We start from the raw sequence: 25884 nt of genomic DNA, 5'->3' as shown, positions 1-25884 counted from the left end.
GCAGCATGATGCTGGTGCTGGTGGTGGGATGTCTGGTTGCCATGGTAACGCACTACTTTGAGCTGGTAGTCAGAATGGTGTTAGTCCTAGTATTCCAGGGACAAAGTGGACCTGCAGGTCCTCATAGTGCGACCATGTTTTGGTAGATTCTGGTGAACCGATGGTGGCCTTTGATCGAAACAGGGGGATGAGGTCACTATATATGATGATAATGATGATCAAATCAAAGTTTATTGGTCGCGTACACAGATTTCCAGAAGTTATCGCAGGTGCAGTGAAATGCTTGTGTTTCTAGCTCCAACAGTGCAGTAATACCTAGCAATACAAAACTATTATGATGCTAAGGATGATGATGGAGATGATGACGATGATGACGGTGGTGATGACAATGGTGATGATGACGATATGGTGATAAGGAAGATAATACTGATGACAGTGGTGACGATGGTGATGATGACGATGGTGATGATGGTGACGACGATGGTGATAAGGAAGATGATGGTGGTGATGACGATGGTAATTATGATGGTGATAAGGATGATGGTGGTGATGATGATGATGGTGATAAGGATGACGATGGTGATGATGACGATGGTGATGATGGTGACGACGATGGTGATAAGGAAGATGATGGTGGTGATGACGATGATGGTGATAAGGATGATGATGGTGATGATGGTGATGATGACGATGGTGATGATGGTGACGATGATGGTGATAAGGAAGATGATGGTGGTGATGACGATGATGGTGATAAGGATGATGATGGTGATGATGATGGTAATTATGATGGTGACTATTCTTTTCCTCCTGCAGGTCAATGTAGCATCCAGACAGGCATGTTTTACATGTAATACATGGCTTACAGACCTTCAGGAAACAGAATCAAGTCATGCCTATTCCAATGTTGAAGTATGAACCCAAAAGGCAGCCTATGGCTATCCCAATGCAGACAGGCTCTGCTCAGCTAATCAGTAGTATTAGTCCCCTTTCTGCTTCATGTATCGCCTGTACATCTAAGTAGGACTACACACTTTGAAGTGATTATAACGTGAACCGATTGAAGAGATCCAACTGGTCAAGAGGATAAAATGGAAATCCCCCTAATATAGAACAATCCCAGGTTGATATTTATTGGGATGAATCTTGTCCTGGAGGTAGAGCTGAGTGGTTTTCGCTAGCTAGGCCTGCTACAAAGTCAAAATGTTCTATGTCGTAAAAAATTCATGATTTTTTTGTTGTTGCTTTTTGATATTAATGTAAGGTTAGGCATAAGGTTAGCAGTGTGGTTTAGGTTAGGTTTAAGGTTAAGTTTAGATTTAAAATCAGATTTTATGACTTTGTGGCTAGGCCAGCTAGTAACCACTCTGCAGAGATCTCGACAAATACCAACCTGCTAGATGTCCCTTGTTCAGCAAACCAGAATCCTGGCAAAGTTTACCCAAAAGCTCTGTCCCTATACTGTAGCCTGGTCCCCAGATCTGTTTTTGTCTTGCTCAGTTGGCTAGACCCAGATCTGCTACACTATGCCGAGTTTGGCAAGACAGCAGCAACAGATCTGAGACCAGGCTAGAGGGACCAGGCTAGAGTCCTTCACCTCTGTTGCCTATGATGCCAGAGCAGATGAGCGGAGCAGCATGCAGCAAGCCTTCACAGCACTGCTACCAGGACTTTGTCTGCGTCTCCATGACAACATGCTCTGCTCTTGTACTGGTTGTACTGGGGGGTGGGTATATGAGCACAGTTGGATGGATCTCTCTCTCTCTCTCTCTCTCTCTCTCTCTCTCTCGCTCTCTCTGCTCATGGAGGATCTGTAGAGGCTTAGTATGTGTTTTAAAACTAATAGATTTCATTGGGATGTTCATCAGTAAAATCGTGTAGTGAACGTATGCTTTCTCATCTGGACAGATCCCTGAGAAGAAGCTGAGGACATTCCTGGGTAGAGTTTTTGAGTTCGGTGCTGTTTGCGTAACATTCCCAGCAACGACTGCCCAGGAATGAACAAGCAAGGTCCTGCTCAAGTATTTCTTACATCACCATCCATCTGACAGAGAGAGTTTTCACACACACTCTCACTCATCCAATCTCCTTTCCTGTGGACACATACACGCACACACACACACACACACACACACACACACACACACACACACACACACACACACACACACAACAGACACACACACACACTCTCGCTCATCCAATCTCCTTTCCTGTGGACACACACACACGCGCACACACACACACAACAGACACTCACACACACACTCTCGCTCTGCGCATCTCCTTTCCTGTGGACACATACACGCGCACACACACACACAACAGACACTCACACACCCACACACACACTCTCACTCAGCCCATCTCCTTTCCTGTGGACACATACACGCACGCACGCACACACACACACACACACACACACACACACACACACACACACACACACACACACACACACACACACACACACACACACACACACACACACACACACACACACACACACACACAACAGACACACACACACACTCTCGCTCAGCCCATCTCCTTTCCTGTGGACACACACGCGCACACACACACACACAACAGACACTCACACACACACTCTCGCTCTGCGCATCTCCTTTCCTGTGGACACATACACGCGCGCACACACACACACAACAGACATTCACACACACACTCTCGCTCTGCCCATCTCCTTTCCTGTGGACACACACACACGCACACACACACACACACACACACACACACACACCCACACACACAACAGACACTCACACACACACTCTCGCTCAGCCCATCTCCTTTCCTGTGGACACACACACACGCACACACACACACACACATGCATTTACACACACACACACACACGTACACAACAGACACATACACAAATACCCATGCTGGGTAGAACCTTGTCACCCTCTCAGTACTACTTTTAGTGCTGTAATCAGTGGTGTCACAGATTAGAGTACAGTACTACTAATGAATGAGTTGAAATGTATGAATAAACTGAAATATGCATATGAACATCAGGTAAAAGGTTATCATGCAATGTCCCATGCATGCTATTCCCAAATGAAAGACAATACATTACATAAACCATGTGCTAGCTGTGTAAGGTTGAGTTCACAAGTCACATGAACTCCTCTCTTCGTCATCTGGGAGCATTCTCTGATGAATAGCTTACTGTGCATAGTTGTTTGGTCCATTCTTCTAGATTGAATTAGGCTAGTGATGCTATTTTATCAGTCTCGACACAGTTCATAAAGATCTATAGTCTGAAGTCAGACACCAAACGTGAGGTGTATCTTCACTACCGTTCAAAAGTTTGGGGTGACTTAGAAATGTCCCTGTTTTTGACAGAAAAGCAAATTTTTTGGACAATTAAAATAACATAAAATTGATCAGAAATACAATGTAGACATTGTTACTGTTGTAAATGACTATTGTAGCTGGAAACAGCTGATTTTTTTTATGGAATATCTACACAGGCGTACAGAGGCCCATTATCAGCAACCATCACTCCTGTGTTCCAATGGCACGTTGTGTTAGCTAATTCAAGTTGATAATTTTAAAAGGCTAATTGATCATTAGAAAACCCTTTTGAAATTATGTTAGCACAGCTGAAAACTGTTGTCCTGATTAAAGAAGCAATAATGCTGGCCTTCTTTAGACTAGTTGAGTATCTGGAGCCTCAGCATTTGTGGGTTCGATTACAGGCTCAAAACGGCCAGAAACAAAGCACTTTCTTCTGAAACTTGTCAGTCTTATCTTGTTCTGAGAAACTAAGGCTATTCCATGCGAGAAATTGCCAAGAAACTGAAGATCTCGTACAACGCTGTATACTACTCCCTTCACAGAACAGAGCAAACTGGCTCTAACCAGAATAGAAAGAGAAGTGGCCCCGGTGCACAACTGAGCAAGTACATTAGAGTGTCTGATTTGAAAAACAGACGCCTCACAAGTCCTCAACTGGCAGCTTCATTAAATAGTACCCGCAAAACACAAGTCTCAATGTCAACAGTGAAGAGGCGACTCTGGAATGCTGACCTTCTAAGCAGAGTTGCAAAGAAAAAGCCATATCTCAGACTGGCCAATAAAAATAAAATATTAAGATGGGCAAAAGAACACAGACACTGTATAGAGGAAGATTGGAAAAAAGTGGTATGGACAGACGAATCTAAGTTTGAGGTGTTCGGATCACAAAAAACATTTGTGAGACGTAGAATACATGAAAAGATGCTGGAGGAGTAATTGACGCCGTCTGTCAAGCATGATGGAGGCAATGTGCTGGCCTGGGGGTGCTTTGGTGGTGGTAAAGTGGAAGATTTGTACAGGGGAAAAGGGATCTTGAAGAAGGAAGGCTATCACATTGAAAACCCATGCCATACCCTGTGGACGGCGCTTAATTGGAGCCAATTTCCTCCTACAACAGGACAATGACCCAAAGCACAGCTCCAAACTATGCAATAACTATTTAGGGAAGAAGCAGTCAGCTGGTATTCTGTCTATAATGGAGTGGCCAGCACAGTCACCGGATCTCAACCCTATTGAGCTGTTGTGTCTTCTGATCCCACAGTGTCTTCTGATCGCTCCTGTCTCAGCCTCCAGTATTTATGCTGCAGTAGTTTATGTGTCGGGCGGCTAGGGTCAGTCTGTTACATCTGGAGTATTCTCTTGTCTTATCCGGTGTCCTGTGTGAATTTAAATATGCTCTCTCTAATTCTCTCTTTCTCTCTTTCTTTCTTTCTCTCGGAGGACCTGAGCCCTAGGACCATGCCTCGGGACTACCTGGCCTGATGACTCCTTGCTGTCCCCAGTCCACCTGGCCATGCTGCTGCTCCAGTTTCAACTGTTCTGCATGCGGCTACGGAACCCTGACCTGTTCACCGGACGTGCTTGTTGCACCCTCGACAACTACTATGATTATTATTATTTGACCATGCTGGTCATTTATGAACATTTTAACATCTTGACCATGTTATGTTATAATATCCACCCGGCACAGCCAGAAGAGGACTGGCCACCCCTCATAGCCTGGTTCCTCTCTAGGTTTCTTCCTAGGTTTTTGGCCTTTCTAGGGAGTTTTTCCTAGGGAGTTTTTCCTAGCCACCGTGCTTCTTTCACATGCATTGCTTGCTGTTTGGGGTTTTAGGCTGGGTTTCTGTACAGCACTTTGAGATTTCAGCTGATGTACGAAGGGCTATATAAAAATACATTTGATTTGATTTGTGGGAGCAGCTTGACCGTATGGTACGTAAGTGCGCATCAAGCCAATCCAGCTTGTGGGAGGTGCTTCAGGAAGCATGGGGTGAAATCTCTTCAGATTACCTCAACAAATGGACAACTAGAATGCCAAAGGTCTGCAAGACTGTAATTGCTGCAAATGGAGGATTTTTGACAAAAGCAAAGTTTGAAGGACGCAATTATTTTTCAATCAAAAATCATTATTTATAACCTTGTCAACGTCTTGACTATATTTTCTATTCATTTTGCAACTAATTACATGTATGTTTTCATGGAAAACAAGGACATTTCTAAGTGACCCCAAACTTTTAAACGGTATTGTATGTACAAACTGTCTAAAACGTGTCATATATTATAGCAGATCAGGTCATTTAACACACTGTATAATACTATGATTTCACCATGATTCTTTTGAACATCCCCTTGAATAGGCTTTTTTTCTTCTTTTTTTCCCGGAGGAATGAAAGAAACCAATCCTTACCTTGATGCATCAAAGCTGTCGTAGGACCCCACGGTGTAGTGCCTGAAGAGCTTCCTCCTCTCAGCCCTGTCTGCTCGGGCATCTAAAGACAGAACCATCAGTAAAAAAGGGGGTGACCAAATCATTAAAGGGGTGACCAATTCATTACAGGGGTGACCAATTCATTAAAGGGGTGACCAATTCATTAAAGGGGTGACCAATTCATTACAGGGGTGACCAATTCATTAAAGGGGTGACCACGACTGTACCCTAAATGGCACCCTATTCCCCATATAGTGCACTGCTTTTGACCACGGTCCTTAGGTTGCCTTTTCGGACGCATAATATCAATAAACCAATAAAAAATAAACAAAGGCCCTTTTAAAACAGCAAACATTTCGTCGTCAAATAGCCATCCAATAACCTTTAGACAATAGCATACTACATGCATTCATAGGATGTGGAGATGTTGAAGATGTTGTTGAAGACCACAGTGAGCGTTATTTTAGTATTGTTCTGTTCTCCATGTTGATGATATGTGCTGATATCTTGACTGCGTGGGACTCAACACTTTCACTTTCCCCTCCAGCCTACTCACTGGTTGTCATAGTCACTGATTTATTTTCTAAGCACAGCCTCTTTGATAGCAGGGTGAGTTATATGGCTTATATTACATAGCCATATAATGTATGTAGTAGGTAGATGTGTACTCATACAGGGTAGGTCTACTCTAGTCAAGGGCCCTTCTGTTTCTCTGTAAACATACATCAAACACCTCAATTCCTTCTGCTTTTCCATCAAAGTCCACGATTACATTTCATTGACATAAGAGATGTACATTATAGCTTATTAATCACCATGTTTGGTTTCGAATGTTTGTTTTACTCCATGTGTAACTCTGTGTTGTTGTATGTGTCAAACTGCTTGCTTTATCTTGGCAAGGTCGCAATTGTAAATGAGAACTTGTTCTCAACTTGCCTACCTGGTTAAATAAAGGTGAAATAAAAATAAATAAATAAAGTTCAAATTTGAAGACTCATAGGAAACTGCTAAGCTATTATGTTCTGAGAAGCTATGGAGTGACAAAGGTGTTACGCACTTTTTACATTTACATTTGAGTCATTTAGCAGACGCTCTTATCCAGAGCGACTTACAGTAGTGATTGCATACATTTCATTTCATGCATTTGTTTTTTGTACTAGCCCCCCAGGGTTGTGGGAATCGAACCCACAACCGTGGCACCATGCTCTACCAACTGAGCCACAGGGAAGCATGGGTGAAAGCACCCAGCCAGCCACAGTACTAATCAAACTCCCTGTCAGTGGTGTCTCTCCGGCTACGTCCCAAATTGCACCCTTCATAGTTTATGGTGTACAACTTTTTACATACACTATTAAAACCTCTTTGGGCTAGGGGGCAGTATTTTGACGTCCGGATGAAAAGCGTGCCCAAAAGTAAACTGCCTGTTACTCAGGCCCAGAAGCTAGGATATGCATATAATTGGTAGAGTTGAATAGACAACACTCTAAAGTTTCTAACACTGTTAAAATAATGTCTGTGAGTATAACAGAACTGATATGGCATGTGAAACCCTGAGGACAAGCCATCCAAAAAAGAACAATTTCAGCCTACCACTGTTTTCAATGGCTGTCATGTTTATTATGAGGCGACATCCTCCCAGATTGCAGTTCCTAGGGCTTCCACTAGATGTCAACAGTCTTTAGAAAGAGTTTCAGGCTTGTTTTTGGAAAAATTAGATAGAATTTATAGTTTTTCTAAGTGGCTCCCATTTTGGCTGTAGTGTTTTCATGCGCGTGGATGAGAGCACGTTCTTTATTGTTTATCTCCGGTAAAGACAATAACAATTCTCCGTCTTAAATTGTATAGTTTATTTACGTATTAGGGGGTTTGATTATAAACGTTGTTTGACTTCTTTGGAGAAGTTTATTAAAAACGTTTGGGATTCATTTTGTATGCATTTTGATGGAGGGAAACCGGTGGATTATTGACTGAAGTGCGTCAGCTAACTTTAAACTGAGTTTTTGGGGATATAAAGAAGGACATTATCGAACAAAAGGACCATTTGTGATGTATCTGGGACCTTTTGGAGTGCCAACAGAAGATCATCAAAGGTAAGGCATTTATTATATCGCTATTTCTGACTTTCGTGGCGCACCTGCCTGGTTGAAATATGTTTTACATGCTTTTGTATAAGGGGCACTGTCCTCAGATAATCGCATGGTGTGCTTTCACCGTAGAGCCTTTTTGAAATCTGACACAGCGGCTGGATTAACAAGAAGTTAAGCTTTGTTTTGATGTATAACACTTGTATTTTCATGAATGTTAAATATTTATATTTCTGACATTTGAATTTCGTGCTCTACAATTTCACCAGATGTTTTCGAGGTGTGCCGCTAGCGGGACGCCTAGCCATAACAGTAAAACCATGAAAAGTAGTACACCTAATCTGAGATCTGGTGTTTGGAGGGTGAATGTAAACCCAATGTAACTCAAGGTATTTCTAAACAGAATGGAAAAACTTTAAAACATCCAAAGTGGTTCTTTGATCTGAATAATTGTGTTTTTAAGAGAGTGTTGCAGCATCAAAACACATAAATAATGTTTTGGCATACTGTGTCTCTCATTCAATAAAATGGTTTTACATTTAAAATTTGTTTATAGCATAAATATTGACTGAACAGAAATACCTTATTTAGATAAGTATTCAGACCCTTTGAAATTCGAAATTGAGCTCAGGTGAATCCTGTTTCCATTGATCATCCTTGAGATGTTTCTACAACTTTATTGAAGTCCACCTGTGGTAAATTCTATTGATTGGACATGATTTGGAAAGGCACACACCTGTCTATATAACGTCCCACAGTTGACAGTGCATGTCAGAGCAAAAACCAAGCCATGAGGTTGAAGGAATTGACCGTAGAGCTCTGAGACAGGATTGTGTCGAGGAACAGATCTGGGGAAGGGTACCAAAAAATGTCTGCAGCATTGAAGGTCCCCAAGAACACAGTGGCCTCCATCCTTCTTAAATGGAAGAAGGTTGGAACCACCAAGACTGTTCCTAGAGCTGGCCGCCTGGCAAACTGAGCAATCGGGGAGAAGGGCCTTGGTCAGGGAGGTGACCAATAGCCTGATGGTCACTCTGACAGAGCTCCAGAGAACCTTTCAGAAAGACAACCATCTCTGCAGATCTCCACCAATCAGGCCGTTATGGTAGAGCGGCCAGACGGAAGACACTCCTCAGTAAAAGGCACATGACAGTCTGCTTGGACATAAACACTCTCAAACCATGAGAATAAATATTCTCTGGTCTGAAACCAAGATTGAACTCTTTAGCCTGAATGCCAAGCATCACATCTGGAGGGATCCTGGCACCATCCCTACGGTGAAGCATGGTGGTGGCAGCATCATGATGTGGGGATGTTTTTCAGCGGTAGGGACTGGGTGACTAGTCAGGATCGAGGGAAAGATGAAGGGAGCAAAGTACAGAGAGATCTTCTCCAGAGCGCTCAGGACCTCAGACAGGGGCGAAGGTTCACCTTCCAACAAAACAACGACCCTAAGCAAACAGCCAAGACAATGCAGGACTGGCTTCGGGACAAGTCTCTGAATGTCCCTGAGGTGCCCAGCCAGAGCCGGACTTGAAGCCGATCAAACAACTCTGGAGAGACCTGAAAATAGCTGTGCAACGACGCTCCCCAACCAACCTGACAGAGCTTGAGAGGATCTGCAGAGAAGAATGGGAGAAACTCCCCAAATACAGGTGTGCCAATCTTGTAGCATCATACCCAATAAGACCCAAGGCTGTAATCAATGCCAAAGGTGCTTCAACAAAGTACTGAGTAAAGGGTCTGAATACCCTGCCAACCATATTTCCAGTTTTTTTTTGTACATTTGCAAAATGTATCATTATGGGGAAATGTGAGTAGGTTGATGAGGAAAAAACTATATTTCATAAACATTAGAATAAGGCTGTATCGTAACAAAATGTGGAAAATGTCAAGGGGTCTGAAAAATTTCTGAATGCACTAAACCGAATAGCCCTAAAAATCTTGATTGTAACATCATTTATAATCTCACAATGGACCTGGCAACTGTAGCTTATAATAAGTGCCAAAGTTTACCCTAGGAAAAATATTCATTTCCCAGTGTCTTCTCTAAAATGTTAATCAAAATATTGACTGAAAATCATCAGTCAATATTTATGCTATAAACAAATTTGAAATGTAAAACCATTTGATTGAATGAGAGACACAGTCTGCCAAAACATTATTTATGAGTTTTGATGCTGGAACACTCTCTTAAAAACGCAATTATTCAGATCAAGGAACCACTTTTTTTCCATTCTGTTTAGAAAAACATTCAGTTATATTGGATTTACATTCAAACACCCTCCAAACACCAGATCTCAGATTAGGTGTACTACTTTTCATGGTTTTACTACACAATGATTGTGTTATGAGTATTTCTATTTTAACAGTGTATGGGCCCTGGTCAAAAGTAGTATAACCTGTCCCAATACCCTCACAACCTGGTCAAAAGTAGTATCAACCTGTCCCAATACCCTCACAACCTGGTCAAAAGTAGTATCAACCTGTCCCAATACCCTCACAACCTGGTCAAAAGTAGTATCAACCTGTCCCAATACCCTCACAACCTGGTCAAAAGTAGTATCAACCTGTCCCAATACCCTGCCAACCATGTGTTTCGATACTCTAGCAAAGTTAAGGTTTAATCTCCTTTAAGGTGGAGGTACTTGTTTAAGTATTCCAAAGAATTTGTACAGTGTATAGCAGTGTCGGGCTCTGGGCAGGCCCAGGCCAAAAGTAGGGAATATAGTGCTATTCAGGACCTGTCAGTAGTGTATGTTCTGTACAGTAACCCAGCGTATCTCTCTCACTCTCTCTCTCGCTCCCTCTCTCTGCTGCTGCTGGTCTCCAGTAAAAGTAGAGTGCAAACTCCCCTCCCCTCCCCTCCTCAACGCACAGACAGCAGAATAAAAAAAGACTACTTGACCAGAGTGTGCACTGTGCTGACAGTTGCTGCTGGTGAATACTAAATCACAATACCATGGGAGTACTGTTGCTAGCCTAGCATATCCTAGCTCAATCAGTGGCTAGCATAGACTAGCTCAGTCAGTGGCTAGCCTATCGTAGCCTAGCACAATCAGTGGCTAGCTTGCTAAATCCAAGCTTCAACCTGACTCCTGCATTTCAAATGGATAGTGACACAGCCAGGCTAATGCTACTATGTGGATCGAATGCAAAACTAGCACAATAGGATAGATTCAACCATTAATAAATTCAACCACTGTACTGAACTGTACTGCATGTGTTATGTCTGATTAGATGTCTGCATCCCTTGAAATACTTCCCCTGAGGAAGATGAATACATACATAGTGAGGAAGGTGTATACATACATAGTGAGGAAGATTAATATATACATAGTGAGGCACATGAATACATACACAGACAATAGGCTATACAGTACAGGTTATGAAAAACATAACATTATAATTTACTGTTACGGATTCTTCCACCCCCTTTATATAAGTAACACTACACTCAACCTGAAAATAAAATTTACACAATCCACTGTCCGCGTAAATAAACCCACACACACACTTCCAACTAAAACACTGATAATAACAAACAGAAATCCATATGTTCCTCTGTTTTCCAGGTGAAACACGTTCTGTTAAAAACACAATACAACCCTGTTTACAACCAGACTAACAGCTAAATATGGTCCTCGCTCGCTCTCTCTCACCCCTTTCCCTCCCCAACACTCACACAGTGCTGTACCTCCAAAATGAACCTTCTTCCTGGATTTGGCCGTCTCTTCCATTTGTGCCCTCTTCCTCCCCTCTAACGGAGTGCTTCCCGGAAACGCTCACACCTCCACCTCCAAGTTCCCTTCACAGTCAGAATAACCTCACCTCTCCACCTTTAGTCCTCAGGCTACAAAGCTTTTAAGAAACATCCCAAGAAAGTTTGACCAATCCCAGTATGTGAAGATACATTGGCCATAATCATCCCCATTGAGATAAAAAGAGCAACTCTATCTGGTAATGAACAAGTCCCACGTAAGCTCTGTTCTTAGTGCGGAGAGAGAGTGAGAGAGAGAAAAAATCGTACAAAAAGAGAAAAAAATCTTGCCAAGGCCCACTCCTTAGCAACCGGGCTTGTACAGTGTACAGAGGACGTTTCCATGGAAATATATCAATCAGGAATGTACATGAGTGTTGCAGTGAAGGGTTTACGATTCTGGCACAACTGCATGATGTTAGTAACCAAGTAATCTCGCTTAACCAATAACTAAAATCTCGCATAATTTGGTACCAGTTGCGTTTACATAGTCGGTCTATGGGAGATTAGTAACCAAGCAGCAGCACAGATAGATAGCTACTACCAGACTACAGCATATATTGAGATGGTATTTCAGCAGTTATAACAACATCTGAAATACTGTGTGTGCATTAGCTGTCCCTTCAAGCAAAGGGAAACAGATGTATTGGTGAAGAAGTCGACAGCCAACTGTAGCCCACATCGACATTGCAATGTCAAATCGTTCTTAATCCATCAATCATACCCCCTTCCCCAAACAGAGTGAATTATCATATCCTTCATAAATTGCATTTGTATAGCAACACTGGTTCCTATAATTGACAAATCCGGTCAAAATGTACTGATCGGGCCATTGTGGCACTGTCCAGTCACTCAGTACAACAAGTAGGTCTTTCAGGATTCACAAATAGATATGAGTATTACAAATATCATGAATCGGACATTAAAAACATCTTTGCCAATACATTTTGAGGGAGGGGTAAACACCAAAGCTAGCATTCACCTATATCAAGAGACCTCTCCTGTCACTGCACACTGTTCTAACACTAGCCAAGCCACAGACGAGTGTCTGGAAGCAACACACAAACACATTGGAACACACACGTTGGAATACACACGTTGAAACACACACGTTGGAACACACACATTGGAACACACACATTGGAACACACACATTGGAACACACACATTGGAACACACACGTTGGAACACACACATTGGAACACACACATTGGAACACACACATTGGAACACACACATTGGAACACACACACACACAAGTGTCTGGAACATCCAATGGCATATTTGTGTTCTATCAGAGAGGAGTAACAGGCGGACTGACATTATACTGTCGTCATAATGACTCATAGTGTACTGCCACACACACACAACCCTCCCGGCCAATCACAGATGGCTTGCCATCACTTCTCGAGACTGCCTGCTAGTTTAAAACATCCTGCATTCATTTCTATCCACCACCATCCTGCATAGGTTACAGTTCAAAGACGACCAATGACACTCTAATCTTGGCACCCAGAATCAAATCTCATGTGTTGTGCTATTGTATGTCAGAAGGTGGCTAATAACATTGTGATGGTGACAGCGATAACGTTGATTTATTTTTTCAAATGTAACTTTTTTTTCTATAAAAACACTCTCTAATGTACTTGAATGCAAGGTCTGAGCAACCTCCCCCCCAAAAATACAAACAGTGCCTTCAGAAAGTATTCAAACTGTACCTGTTGACTTATTCCACATTTTATTGTGTTACAGCCTGAATTCAAAATGGATTAAATATATTTTTTTCTCACCCATCTACACACCAATACCCCATAATGATAAAGTGAAAACATGTTTTAATATTTTATTTACATTTATTGAAAATGAAACTGAATTATCAGTCAATACATGTTAGAATCACCTTCGGCAGCGATTACAACTGTGAGTCATTACAGGTAAGTCTCTAAGAGCTTTGCACACCTGGATTGTACAATATTTGCACATTATTATTAAAATAATGATTCATGCTCTGTCAAGTTGGTTGTTGATTGTTGCTACACAGCCATGTTCAAGTGTCTTTCAAGTGCCATTTTCAAAATCTATTCCCATAGATTTTCAAGCTAATTTAAGTGAAAACAATAATTAGGCCACTAAGGAACATTCAATGTCATCTTGGAAAGCAACTCTAGTGTATATTTGGCCTTGTATTTTAGGTTATTGTCCTGCTGAAAGGTAAATTAGTCTGACAGTGCCTGTTGGAACCGGGTGTCCTCTAGGATTTTACCTATTCTAAGCCCTTCCATTTATTTTCATCCTAAAACCCCCCTAGTCCTTGCAGATGACAAGCATACCCATAACATGATGCCGCCACCACCATGCTTGAAAATATGAAGAGTGGTACTCAGTGGATTGTGTGGGATTTACCCCAAATATAACACTTTGTATTCAGGTCATAAAGTTAATTTCTTTGCCACATTATTTGCAGTTTTACTTTAGTGCCTTATTGCAAACAGGATGCATGTTTTGGAATATTTTTCTTCTGTACAGGCTTCCTTCTTTTCACTCTGTCATTTAGGTTAGTATTGTGGAGTAACTGCAATGTTGTTGATCCTCAGTTTTCTCCTATCACAGCCATTAAACTTTGTAACTGTTTTAATGTCACAATTGGCCTCATGATGAAATCACTGAGCAGTTTCCTTACTCTCCGGGAACTAAATTAGGCAGGATGCCTGTATCTTTGTCATGACTGGGTGTATTGATGCACCATCCAAAGTGTAATTAATAACTTCACCGTGCTCAAAGGGATATTCAATGACTGCTTTTTAATATTTTACCCATCTACCAATAGGTGCCCTTCTTTGTGAGGCATTGGAAAACCTCCCTGTTATTTGTGGTTGAATCTGTGTTTGAAATTCACTGCTCGACTGAGGGACCTTATTGTATAGATAATTGTATGTGTGTGGTACAGAGATGAGGGAGTTGTTCATAAATCATGTTAAACACTATTATTGTACACAGAGTGAGTCGATGCAACTTATTATGTGAGTAGTTTAGCAAATATTTACTCCTGAACTTATTTAAGCTTGCCATAACAAAGGGGTTGACTACTTATTGACTCGACATTTCAGCTTCCTATTTTTTATTAATTTGTAAAAATGTCTAAAACATAATTCTACTTTAACATTATGCAGGTTTGTGTGGTGGCGGGTGACACATCTCAATTTAATCTATTGCAATTCAGGCTGTAACACAACAAAATGTGGAAAAAGTACTTTCTGAAGGCATTGTACGAGATCTTCAGTTTCTTGGCAATTTCTCGCACGGAATAGCCTTCATTTCTCAGAACAAGAATAGACTGACGAGTTTCAGAAGAAAGTGCTTTGTTTCTGGCCGTTTTGAGCCTGTAATCGAACCCACAAATGCTGATGCTCCGGATACTCAACTAGTCTAAAGAAGGCCAGTTTTATTGCATCTTTAATCAGGACAACAGTTTTCAGCTGTCCTAACATAATGGCTAAATGGTTTTCGAATGATCAATTAGCCTTGTAAAATGATAAACTTGGATTAGCTAACACAACGTGCCATTGGAACACAGGAGTGATGGTTGCTGATAATGGGCCTCTGTACGCCTATGTAGATATTCCATAAAAAAAACAGCCGTTTCCAGCTACAATAGTCATTTACAACATTCGCAATGTATACACTGTATTTCTGATAAATTGTATGTTATTTTAATGGACAATAATGTGCTTTCTTTCAAAAACAGGGACATTTCTAAGTGACCCCAAACTTTTGAACGGTAGTGTATATATATTTTTTACAATGAGTATGAGATAAAATGTTTCTGTTTTAGAGCTCAGAGATTCTTGAAAGACAGGACAATCTCAGCTTTTTTTCCGCAAATATTTGTCTTAATACTAATGAAATGTGTAATATATATTTTGATAGACCAAAGTGTCAGCTATCACACCATGTAAAAAAAACTAACTGGATTTATGTCAACTCCGTCAGACACAATAAAAGACACTTCATTTTTTTTTATTATTGTCCAACAAGTGTTTAAAGGCCTTGATTATTTAATTCTAACATTAGATTATTCAAATATTTAATACAAATCTCCAAACCTGTTTTTGTTTTGTTTTAAAGCACTGTTAAATGCTCCAGGGCTAATTGTGTTAGCGTTTTGGCATGTTTTTCTAGATTTAGATCATAAAACAAGATTTATAAAGCAAATATTCCCCCTTAGGTCTAGCACAGCAAATACTTCACTTGTTTAAGCATCCATGCAGAACAGTGATTCAAATATTTTTTCTGAATCTTGACCCCCAAAAAATATTGACTCAATCAGTGACAAAGTATATTCATTTAAAATGGGGATCCTTTGCTCTGGACAAGGGCATTTCCAGGCATAGAGTCGACATGTAAATGAATAAAATTTCAAGCATTTTGAAAATTCCCAAAACAAATAATTCCCCGAATGTACATTATAAAACACGTGGGCCCCCCTTGCGGGGGCTGCGGGGGGGTGTGCTATGTCAGTGTGTGTTAGGATTACACGGAGCATTATAAAAGACACAAGCTGGCTACATACAGTATAAATGGAATGCAGGTGACCTTTCAGATAGATAATGAGGCTAATATACAATTAATGAATCACATCAATTGCTTCACTTTTGGCTTATAAGTGCGCCATAGAGTATATCTTTAAAAATAATACACCTGCCACTTGTTATTAAGTGTTTGAATTGCTGGGTTATTATAATTACATCAGTACATCTGTGCAGCCAGAACATGCAAAGTGGTGTGCTTTTAACTCAAGAGATACCCTCGTCGCCTCTGGCCTGAGCAGAGCTACTGAATTCAGCTACTGAACACAGCTACTGAACACTGCTACTGAACACAGCTACTGAACACTGCTACTGAACACTGCTACTGAACACTGCTACTGAATTCTACTGAACACTGCTACTGAACACTGCTACTGAACACTGCTACTGAACACAGCTACTGAACACAGCTACTGAACACTGCTACTGAATTCAGCTACTGAACACTGCTACTGAACACTGCTACTGAACACTGCTACTGAACACTGCTACTGAACACCGGCTGTACTGACGTGGAAAGCATTTATTTGGACCAAAATAACTTTAAACAGAAGGTTACCCCCAGGAGCAAGGGGCAAGCACAAACACAAACACACATACAGACATTTTGAATAACCACTACAGTACTACAGTCACGCCACTTTGTGCAATACACTGCATTGTAGTCTAGTGCTGTGAAGTCTGTGAAGTCTCTGGTTTCAGCCCCTCTCTCTACTTTACACATCCTAATCCACCAGGATGCCATACTAGGAGAGGTTAGTGAACCAAGGGTGACACAGGTCAGGTTACACATCTTTACATGGGTGTACCCTGTGGCTTAAACTTTTACCAACCGAATGTATAGAATCAATGCATACACTGTGTTGTGAAGGATGCATGTGTAGGCTGGGTACTGTGTCCTTGCTCCTGAGTGTTAATTGCATTAACAGCCTGCCCATGGCCAGAAGGGACTTCTCATATTCAGAGGGTTATCAGAGCATGAGAGAGCTAGGGCCGAGACCGAGCACAAGGTTCTCTCACAAGAATTAGAGGAACTGTATTATCCAATGGTTGGTGTTTGAATATACAGCTCTAACGTTTTATGTAAAGGCCAATTTTGACAAAGGCCACGGAGATTTAGAAGTGATTTTGAACGGTGAGGTGATTATTGGGACTAACAAGATTTCTCTATCTCTCTGTCTCTCTCTCTCAGAACTTACATGGTCTTTCCTCTTGGTTAGGGGTCTCCTCCACACACTCTGCTGGGAACCATCCCACTTTACCCCTGGCACTGCCTTCCCAGAAACCACCCTCACCTATGGAGAGCACTGAGAGGAGGGAGAGAGAGAGAGAGGGGAGGAGGGAAGGAGAGACAGAGGGAGAGACAGAGGGGGAGAGAGAGACAGAGGGGGAGAGAGAGAGAGAGAGAGAGAGAGAGGGGGGGGGGAGAGAGAGAAGGAGAAAAATAGACAGTGTAAGACAAAGAGAGACAGTAGTATGTAAGGGAATAATTACTCCTGTACTTTTCCATGCAGACTGACTGTATAAATCGTTATGAACCTAAAAAAAACTAGTTCCACTCCAGTACTGTGGTCTCTTCTGCTCTACTCCAGTACTGTGCCTGTGGTCTCTTCTGCTCTACTCCAGTACTGTGGTCTCTTCAGCTCTACTCCAGTACTGTGCCTGTGGTCTCTTCAGCTCCACTCCAGTACTGTGCCTGTGGTCTATTCAGCTCTACTCCAGTACTGTGCCTGTGGTCTATTCAGCTCTACTCCAGTACTGTGGTCTATTCAGCTCTACTCCAGTACTGTGCCTGTGGTCTCTTCAGCTCCACTCCAGTAGTGGCTGTGGTATCTTCAGCTCCACTCCAGTAGTGGCTGTGGTCTCTTCAGCTCCACTCCAGTAGTGGCTGTGGTCTCTTCAGCTCCACTCCAGTAGTGCCTGTGGTCTCTTCAGCTCCACTCCAGTAGTGGCTGTGGTATCTTCAGCTCCACTTCAGTAGTGGCTGTGGTATCTTCAGCTCCACTCCAGTACTGTGGTCTCTTCAGCTCCACTCCAGTAGCGTCTGTGGTCTCTTCAGCTCCACTCCAGTACTGTGGTCTCTTCAGCTCCACTCCAGTACTGTGGTCTCTTCAGCTCCACTCCAGTAGCGTCTGTGGTCTCTTCAGCTCCACTCCAGTACTGTGGTCTCTTCAGCTCCACTCCAGTAGCGTCTGTGGTCTCTTCAGCTCCACTCCAGTAGTGTGGTCTCTTCAGCTCCACTCCAGTAGTGGCTGTGGTCTCTTCAGCTCCACTCCAGTAGTGGCTGTGGTCTCTTCAGCTCCACTCCAGTAGCGTCTGTGGTCTCTTCAGCTCCACTCCAGTAGTGTGGCTCTTCAGCTCCACTCCAGTAGTGGCTGTGGTCTCTTCAGCTCCACTCCAGTAGTGCCTGTGGTCTCTTCAGCTCCACTCCAGTAGCGTCTGTGGTATCTTCAGCTCCACTCCAGTACTGTGCCTTTGGTCTCTTCAGCTCCACTCCAGTAGCGTCTGTGGTCTCTTCAGTTACTCCAGTAGTGTGGCTCTTCAGCTCCACTCCAGTAGTGGCTGTGGTCTCTTCAGCTCCACTCCAGTAGTGTGGCTCTTCAGCTCCACTCCAGTAGTGGCTGTGGTCTCTTCAGCTCCACTCCAGTAGTGCCTGTGGTCTCTTCAGCTCCACTCCAGTACTGTGCCTGTGGTATCTTCAGCTCCACTCCAGTACTGTGGTCTCTTCAGCTCCACTCCAGTACTGTGGTCTCTTCAACTCCACTCCAGCTTACACAACATAAGAGCTAGATAGGTCAATCGTGTGGCTCAGTTGGTAGAGCATGGTGGTTGCATGGTGTTTGCAACGCCAGGGTTGTGGGTTTGATTCCCATGGGGGACCAGTACGGGAAAAATAAATGTATGATATGTATGCATTCACTACTGTAAGTTGCTCTGGATAAGAGCGTCTGTTAAATGACTAAAATGTAAATATTATGTAACCGTAGAAAAGGCCCAATTTAATTTTAAAACTGAAAGTACTGAGGAAAACACATGTGTAAAATATATAGTAATTTTTCCTAAGAAATATAGCTACTACTGAAGATGGAAATAACCAGAGTAAATAAACTGCACTGCAGTCGTTTGTAGACAAATGTTGCTTATTACAGCTCACTCATTAGGAAAATACATAATGTCCTAGCAGATGAATGCTTCACTTCTGAACAACATCCCTCTGAGTGGCCCTCTAATATCTCTTCCCTCCAACATCCCTCTGAGTGGCTACAAAGACTGTTCCCTCTAATATCTCTTCCCTCCAACATCCCTCTGAGTGGCTACAAAGACTGTTCCCTCTAATATCTCTTCCCTCCAACATCCCTCTGAGTGGCTACAAAGACTGTTCCCTCTAATATCTCTTCCCTCCAACATCCCTCTGAGTGGCTACAAAGACTGTTCCCTCTAATATCTCTTCCCTCCAACATCCCTCTGAGTGGCTACAAAGACTGTTCCCTCTAATATCTCTTCCCTCCAGAGCTTGGAGTGGAATTAAAAAGGCTCATTTAAATGTCAAGATCAAATAAAATAAAATGTTATTTGTTACTTGCTTCATAAATAACCAAATCAAATCAAATTGTATTTGTCACATGTGCCGAATACAACCATACCGTGAAATGCTTACTTACGAGCCCTTAACCAACAATGCAGTTCAAGAAATAGAGTTCAGAAAATGATTTACTAAATAAACTAAAGTAAAAAATAAAATAAAAGTAACACAATAAAATAATAATAACGAGGCTATTTAAAGGGGGTTCCGAGTCAATTTGCGGGGGTACAATATAGTCAAGGTAATTTGTACATGTAGGTAGGGGTAAAGTTATTATGCATAGATAAGAAACAGAGAGTAGCAGCAGTGTAAAAATATAAATATAAATATACTCCGGGTGGCCATTTGATTAATTGTTCAGCAGTCTTATGTCTTGGGGATAGAAGCTGTTAAGGAGCCTTTTGGACCTAGACTTGGCGCTCCGGTACCGCTTGCTGTGCGTTAGCAGAGAAAACAGTCTATGACTTGGGTGACTGGAGTCTTTGACAATTTTTGGGGCCTTACGCTGGCAGGTGTAGACTAACAGTGAAATGCTTACTTACGGGCCCTTCCCAACAATGCAGAGAGAAAAAGAATAGAAAGATAATAACATGGAACAGGAATAAATACGCAATGAGTAACGATGTTCATATTTCAGAGCAAATATAGAGGGGCGAGTACTTAAGCAGTAGAACATGTGACCCAATTCAAGCACTACTTCCCTCTGGAAAAAAACAAAGAGCAGTGGGCGGGATGTTCACCTTTGACCCTGTCGTTCTGGTACAGGGTGATCTCCCCTTCGGCCTGTGGCTGGTAGGACTTAGTCACCACAAAGTGCTTCCCTGCCACAGCACTGTACAGCTTACAATGGGGCCCCTGGCGGTCTGTGCCACCAGTGAACTCTTCCCGACCCCTGTGTGGGCTGGAGGGACAGAGGAGAGGAGAGGAACAGAGAGTGGTGTAAGATGAAGGTTAGTCTATAGTCACAAAAATAGACTGATGACTTCCTGTGGTCCCCTACTCTGGTCCATTAAAAGGAGCAGTCTTTTGGCATAAGGCACACTTTTGCAGCATGTGACTCCCTGAAACATTGTACTGTGTGTTTAGAGGGGATATGCAGGACAAACAGGGAAGAGATATGGAACAAACATCTTTTCAGATAACATCTAGATGGTATGGTTATGATATGGGTATGTACTGTACTCAGTGAGCAACACACCACAGTAGCAGAGGCATGCGCCAATGGCCCCCTCTGCTGGACTGCTGTAAAACTGCCGGTCTACAATATGAGGTCATATCTGGAACTGGACACATCCATAATAATGAGTATGATCAACCCTGTGCTGATCTTCAAAACAATGTTTCTATGTTCCATTTCACACTCAAAAGTCTGACATCCAATAGCATGGATAAGTGAAATATGTAGCAATTGGGACACAGGAACAAATACATATTTACTAAAAAACATTTACCAATACTGCATAAATGTTTCTAAATCCAGAACACCAGCACAACTTATCACGTTATTGGAAAGTGCTTGGACAGTTCAATTACTATGAGGGTCCACTGGTATAAGGGTACAATCCTTTATAGTGAAGCCTGAGGCAGTGACAAATCTCTCCTCTGTTGGTACAACACACATGCTCCTTCTAGCTAATTAAAGCAGTGAACTCTCTCTGTCCAATGGTTGTGTGAAGTAGCTACACGTGTCCCTCCACAGGGGCTTTATTGCCAGCCCTGGCTGTGGTCCAGACCTACTCTCTACACACATTATCTGTTCTACAACACAACGAGAACAACAGGGAAACTAATTATCTACACAGCTCTTTACCTCTCTCTGATTTATAGAGAGACATGATACAGGGGAAGAGGGTGTAGATGGAATCATTAGAATGGCTTCTGCACTACAATGAGAAGTTAAGGGCCCCAATTTACGATTATCTTGTCTATTTTGCACAAGAGCCCTGCAAAGCAAGTGTTACAGATACAGGTATCCGTAGTGTGTATCCTGTGTGTATATTTCTTTTCTCTCCTTCTCCCCTCACAGGTGGCAATCATCATTCCCCAATCAGTCATCAATCTGAAGACACACCTCCTCCTGTTTCCATTAACCAATCACAGCCCCTTTCCCTTGGTTTAAAAACCCAGTCAGAAGCTCAATCTCTCTGTCATTCAATCTCTCTCGCTCTCTCTTTGGAGATCTCTCTTTTGTTTTTTCTCCTACATGTCACATTTGTCTGGTACCTATGAGTGTTGTTTTGTTAAAGTGTTGACTGTTTGTTTGATGGTGGGAAAAGGGGGTACCAAGACCAGTCGTCCATGGGCATACAATACACTTAGGAAAACAGTGTCTAAATACACTAGTTAGAACTGGGCGGACCACCCACTGTATTTTTGGTTAGTTACTTAGCTGTATTGAAGTAGGCTAGTCTAGTTTAGGGGTGTTTTTGGATTATTGTTTCTTTCCTTGGGTCCAGCTCAGCCCCTTTTCCCGCCCCCCTTTACCTTGTGTTTAAAAATAAACCCTGAGAGTTTGACGGTAGATTTAAGTTGTCTGTGGTTTTTGTTCTCACTGTTCCTTTTCACTGTTATAATTTGCATGAGATATGTTACGGGTCTCGTTTCCATCCTCCCTAGACTGCAGGGCCAAAGGGATTCGTAACAGAAAGACTATTTTTCACAGAAGCATAATGTGTGGACTTAGAGTGTTTAGACTTGAAATTCCTTCAATGTCACTCTGAGGGACACAGTGTAATAGAACAAGGTTTATACTGACAATAACACATTTTGAAGCTCCACAGATGACATGGTGTACTCAGAGATGGTGGCGATGGTGTACTGTACACATCTCTCACACAACCAAGGCAGCAGCAGCGCAGTGACAACCTGGTGAGTTCACTTCCTGTGATCGGCCCAGGGATGAGCGCCGAGCCTCCTCCCCCAGCCCAGGTCCACAGTGTGACTGTGACTAGGTCATGGCAGCAAGTGAAATTCCACGTGACTGTTGAGTCACGGTAATCTCCTTTTATGCACATGCTTTGGTAGTGCCCAATTTGCAAAAGGCGAAAGAAACGCACACCTATTTAGGCGAGGCGCTGGCTAGCGGAGTGGAACACTTAAAAAAAATAAAGAAAAGCCACACACTGTTATGTTCAATGTTTTGACAGACAAGCTGTCTTCATCAGGGTATAGTTAGCAAATTGGGCAATACCATCAGGTCCTGATAGCCTGGTACTCAGGGCTCTATGGTCCTGCTGTCAGGTCCTGATGGCCTGGTACTCAGGGCTCTATGGTCCTGCCGTCAGGTCCTGATGGCCTGGTACTCAGGGCTCTATGGTCCTGCCGTCAGGTCCTGATGGCCTGGTACTCAGGGCTCTATAGTCCCTCCATCAAGTTCTAATGGCCTGGTATTCAGGGCTCTATGGTCCCTCCATCAGGTCCTGATGGCCTGGTAGTCAGGGCTCTATGGTCCCTCCATCAAGTTTGAATGGCCTGGTACTCAGGGCTCTATGTTCCCTCCATCAGGTCCTGATGGCCTGGTACTCAGGGCTCTATGGTCCCTCCACCAGGTCTTAATGGTCTGGTACTCAGGACTCTTGTTCCTCTAACCACTTGGACATCAATGCAAATTAAATTGAAAATCACATCAAACACTGATCATTAAAACAGTTCAACAGCAGGTTGAAACAGTGTAAAACATGGTTGTTGTGGATGTTGTTTCAAAGTCTAACACAACAAAATGGACAATGCTTTCTAAGGTGATGATTCATTCAAAACATGCATACACATAAAAAAACAACCTGAATAACAATTATGATTGGTCCTTCATACAATACATAGCCTATAGTGCATGGCAGAAAAACATTTAAATTATATATTTTTTTGTTGGTACATACATGTTCTAGCCTTTGAGTGTGGATTGTATTATTGTGCATACTGGATGGACAGGTTACCTTATGCTACGCTCCCAAACGTGCATCCATGAGTCTGGGAGAGAACGTATAGCCCTAGGCGATGCTGTTGGTTCATTGATTGTGCAGGGCGTCTTACAGTTAGCCTACAATATGTGAATTTGTATTTGATTTTGAATAGCCTAATAAATGTTTTATATTTTCATAATTCATTGGGTGACACATTACCTTTAGCTATAATTTACATAATATCTGACCACCAAGCGTTTCCATCTCCTCCTCTCTCTCCTTTATTCATTTATCATACGCACTGGCTGTCAACAGTTGAGGGAAATATGTTTTGTTGTGAAAACATGTTAGTTTCGATGTTACCGAACAGATTTCAGTTGGTTTCCCAAATTAACTACTGGGTAGGTGCAGGACCAAGGTCGGAGAGCCCATGGCATACAGAGTCTGGGCGGACTATCATCTGTCGGGCAGCGAGTGTATGCTCCACAAACAGTGGTTGATGGGTGTAGTGAAATAAGTGTTATATTTTTCCCATGCTCCGCTATAAAAACACATGCTCCACTATAAAAACACATGCTCTGATATAAAAACACATGCTCTGATATAAAAACACATGTTCTGATATAAAAACACACGCTCTGATATAAAAACACATGCTCCACTATAAAAACACACGCTCTGATATAAAAACACATGCTCTGATATAAAAACACATGCTCCACTATAAAAACACACGCTCTGATATAAAAACACATGCTCCACTATAAAAACACATGCTCCACTATAAAAACACATGCTCCACTATAAAAACACACGCTCTGATATAAAAACACACGCTCTGTGTCATAATCTTCTCCTTCGTCTGAAGATATCTCAAAATCACTGTCAGAAAATGTGGACCAATACGCAGCGGATTGCGTGCTCAACATCATTTTTATTAACTATGATGTACACGGAAAACAATAAACACGAAATGACAGTGACAGTTTCACAGGCTATACAAATACTTACAGCAGTGCGAAATAAACAACCCACAACCCCAAGAGAAAAACACACACCTAACATATGACTCCCAATCAGGAACAACGATATCCAGCTGTTCCTGATCGGGAGTCACACAGACTAACACATAAACAGAACAACTACAAACTACATACAACACACAACTTCTGCCACGTCCTGACCAAATACTAAACAACTACTCCCTCTGCTGGTCAGGACGTGACACTCTGATATAAAAACACATGCTCCACTATAAAAACACATGCTCTGATATAAAAACACACGCTCTGATATAAAAACACATGCTCTGATATAAAAACACATGCTCTGATATAAAAACACATGCTCTGATATAAAAACACATGCTCTGATATAAAAACACATGCTCTGATATAAAAACACATGCTCTGATATAAAAACACATGCTCCACTATAAAAACACACGCTCTGATATAAAAACACATGCTCCACTATAAAAACACATGCTCCACTATAAAAACACATGCTCTGATATAAAAACACACGCTCTTATATAAAAACACATGCTCCACTATAAAAACACATGCTCCACTATAAAAACACATGCTCTGATATAAAAACACATGCTCTGATATAAAAACACATGCTCTGATATAAAAACACATGCTCCACTATAAAAACACACGCTCTGATATAAAAACACATGCTCTGATATAAAAACACATGCTCTGATATAAAAACACATGCTCTGATATAAAAACACATGCTCCACTATAAAAACACATGCTCCACTATAAAAACACATGCTCCACTATAAAAACACATGCTCCACTATAAAAACACACGCTCTGATATAAAAACACATGCTCCACTATAAAAACACATGCTCCACTATAAAAACACACGCTCTGATATAAAAACACATGCTCCGCTATAAAAACACACGTTCTGATATAAAAACACATGCTCTGATATAAAAACACATGCTCCACTATAAAAACACATGCTCTGATATAAAAACACATGCTCCGCTATAAAAACACACGTTCTGATATAAAAACACATGCTCTGATATAAAAACACATGCTCCACTATAAAAACACATGCTCTGATATAAAAACACATGCTCTGATATAAAAACACACGCTCTTATATAAAAACACATGCTCCACTATAAAAACACATGCTCCACTATAAAAACACATGCTCTGATATAAAAACACACGCTCTGAT

The 25884-nt window shown here is 41.9% G+C and overlaps 1 protein-coding gene across 12 annotated transcripts in view; it reads right to left on the bottom strand.

Annotated features, from left to right (window-relative positions):
- The window catches only part of LOC115197597 (SH3 and multiple ankyrin repeat domains protein 2), a 174058-nt gene that overhangs the window by 55754 nt on the left and 92420 nt on the right, over positions 1–25884 (bottom strand). For 11 of the 12 annotated variants that reach the window (XR_003879034.1, XM_029759264.1, XM_029759260.1 and 8 more), the window contains 3 exons: positions 20512–20672; positions 17388–17495; positions 5738–5819 (listed from right to left, as the gene is read on the bottom strand). Coding sequence is in view for 11 of the 12 variants with exons in the window: in XM_029759264.1 (XP_029615124.1) it covers positions 5738–5819; positions 17388–17495; positions 20512–20672 (351 nt within the window). In the remaining variant the exon portion in view is untranslated. The remainder of the gene's footprint in view (positions 1–5737; positions 5820–17387; positions 17496–20511; positions 20673–25884) is intronic. The other variant, XM_029759268.1, reaches the window with a different exon arrangement.

Source organism: Salmo trutta, chromosome 7 (genome assembly GCF_901001165.1).
Source record: "Salmo trutta chromosome 7, fSalTru1.1, whole genome shotgun sequence".
In the NCBI taxonomy this organism is placed as follows: domain Eukaryota; kingdom Metazoa; phylum Chordata; class Actinopteri; order Salmoniformes; family Salmonidae; genus Salmo; species Salmo trutta.
This window is presented reverse-complemented; position numbering and strand designations above follow the sequence as displayed.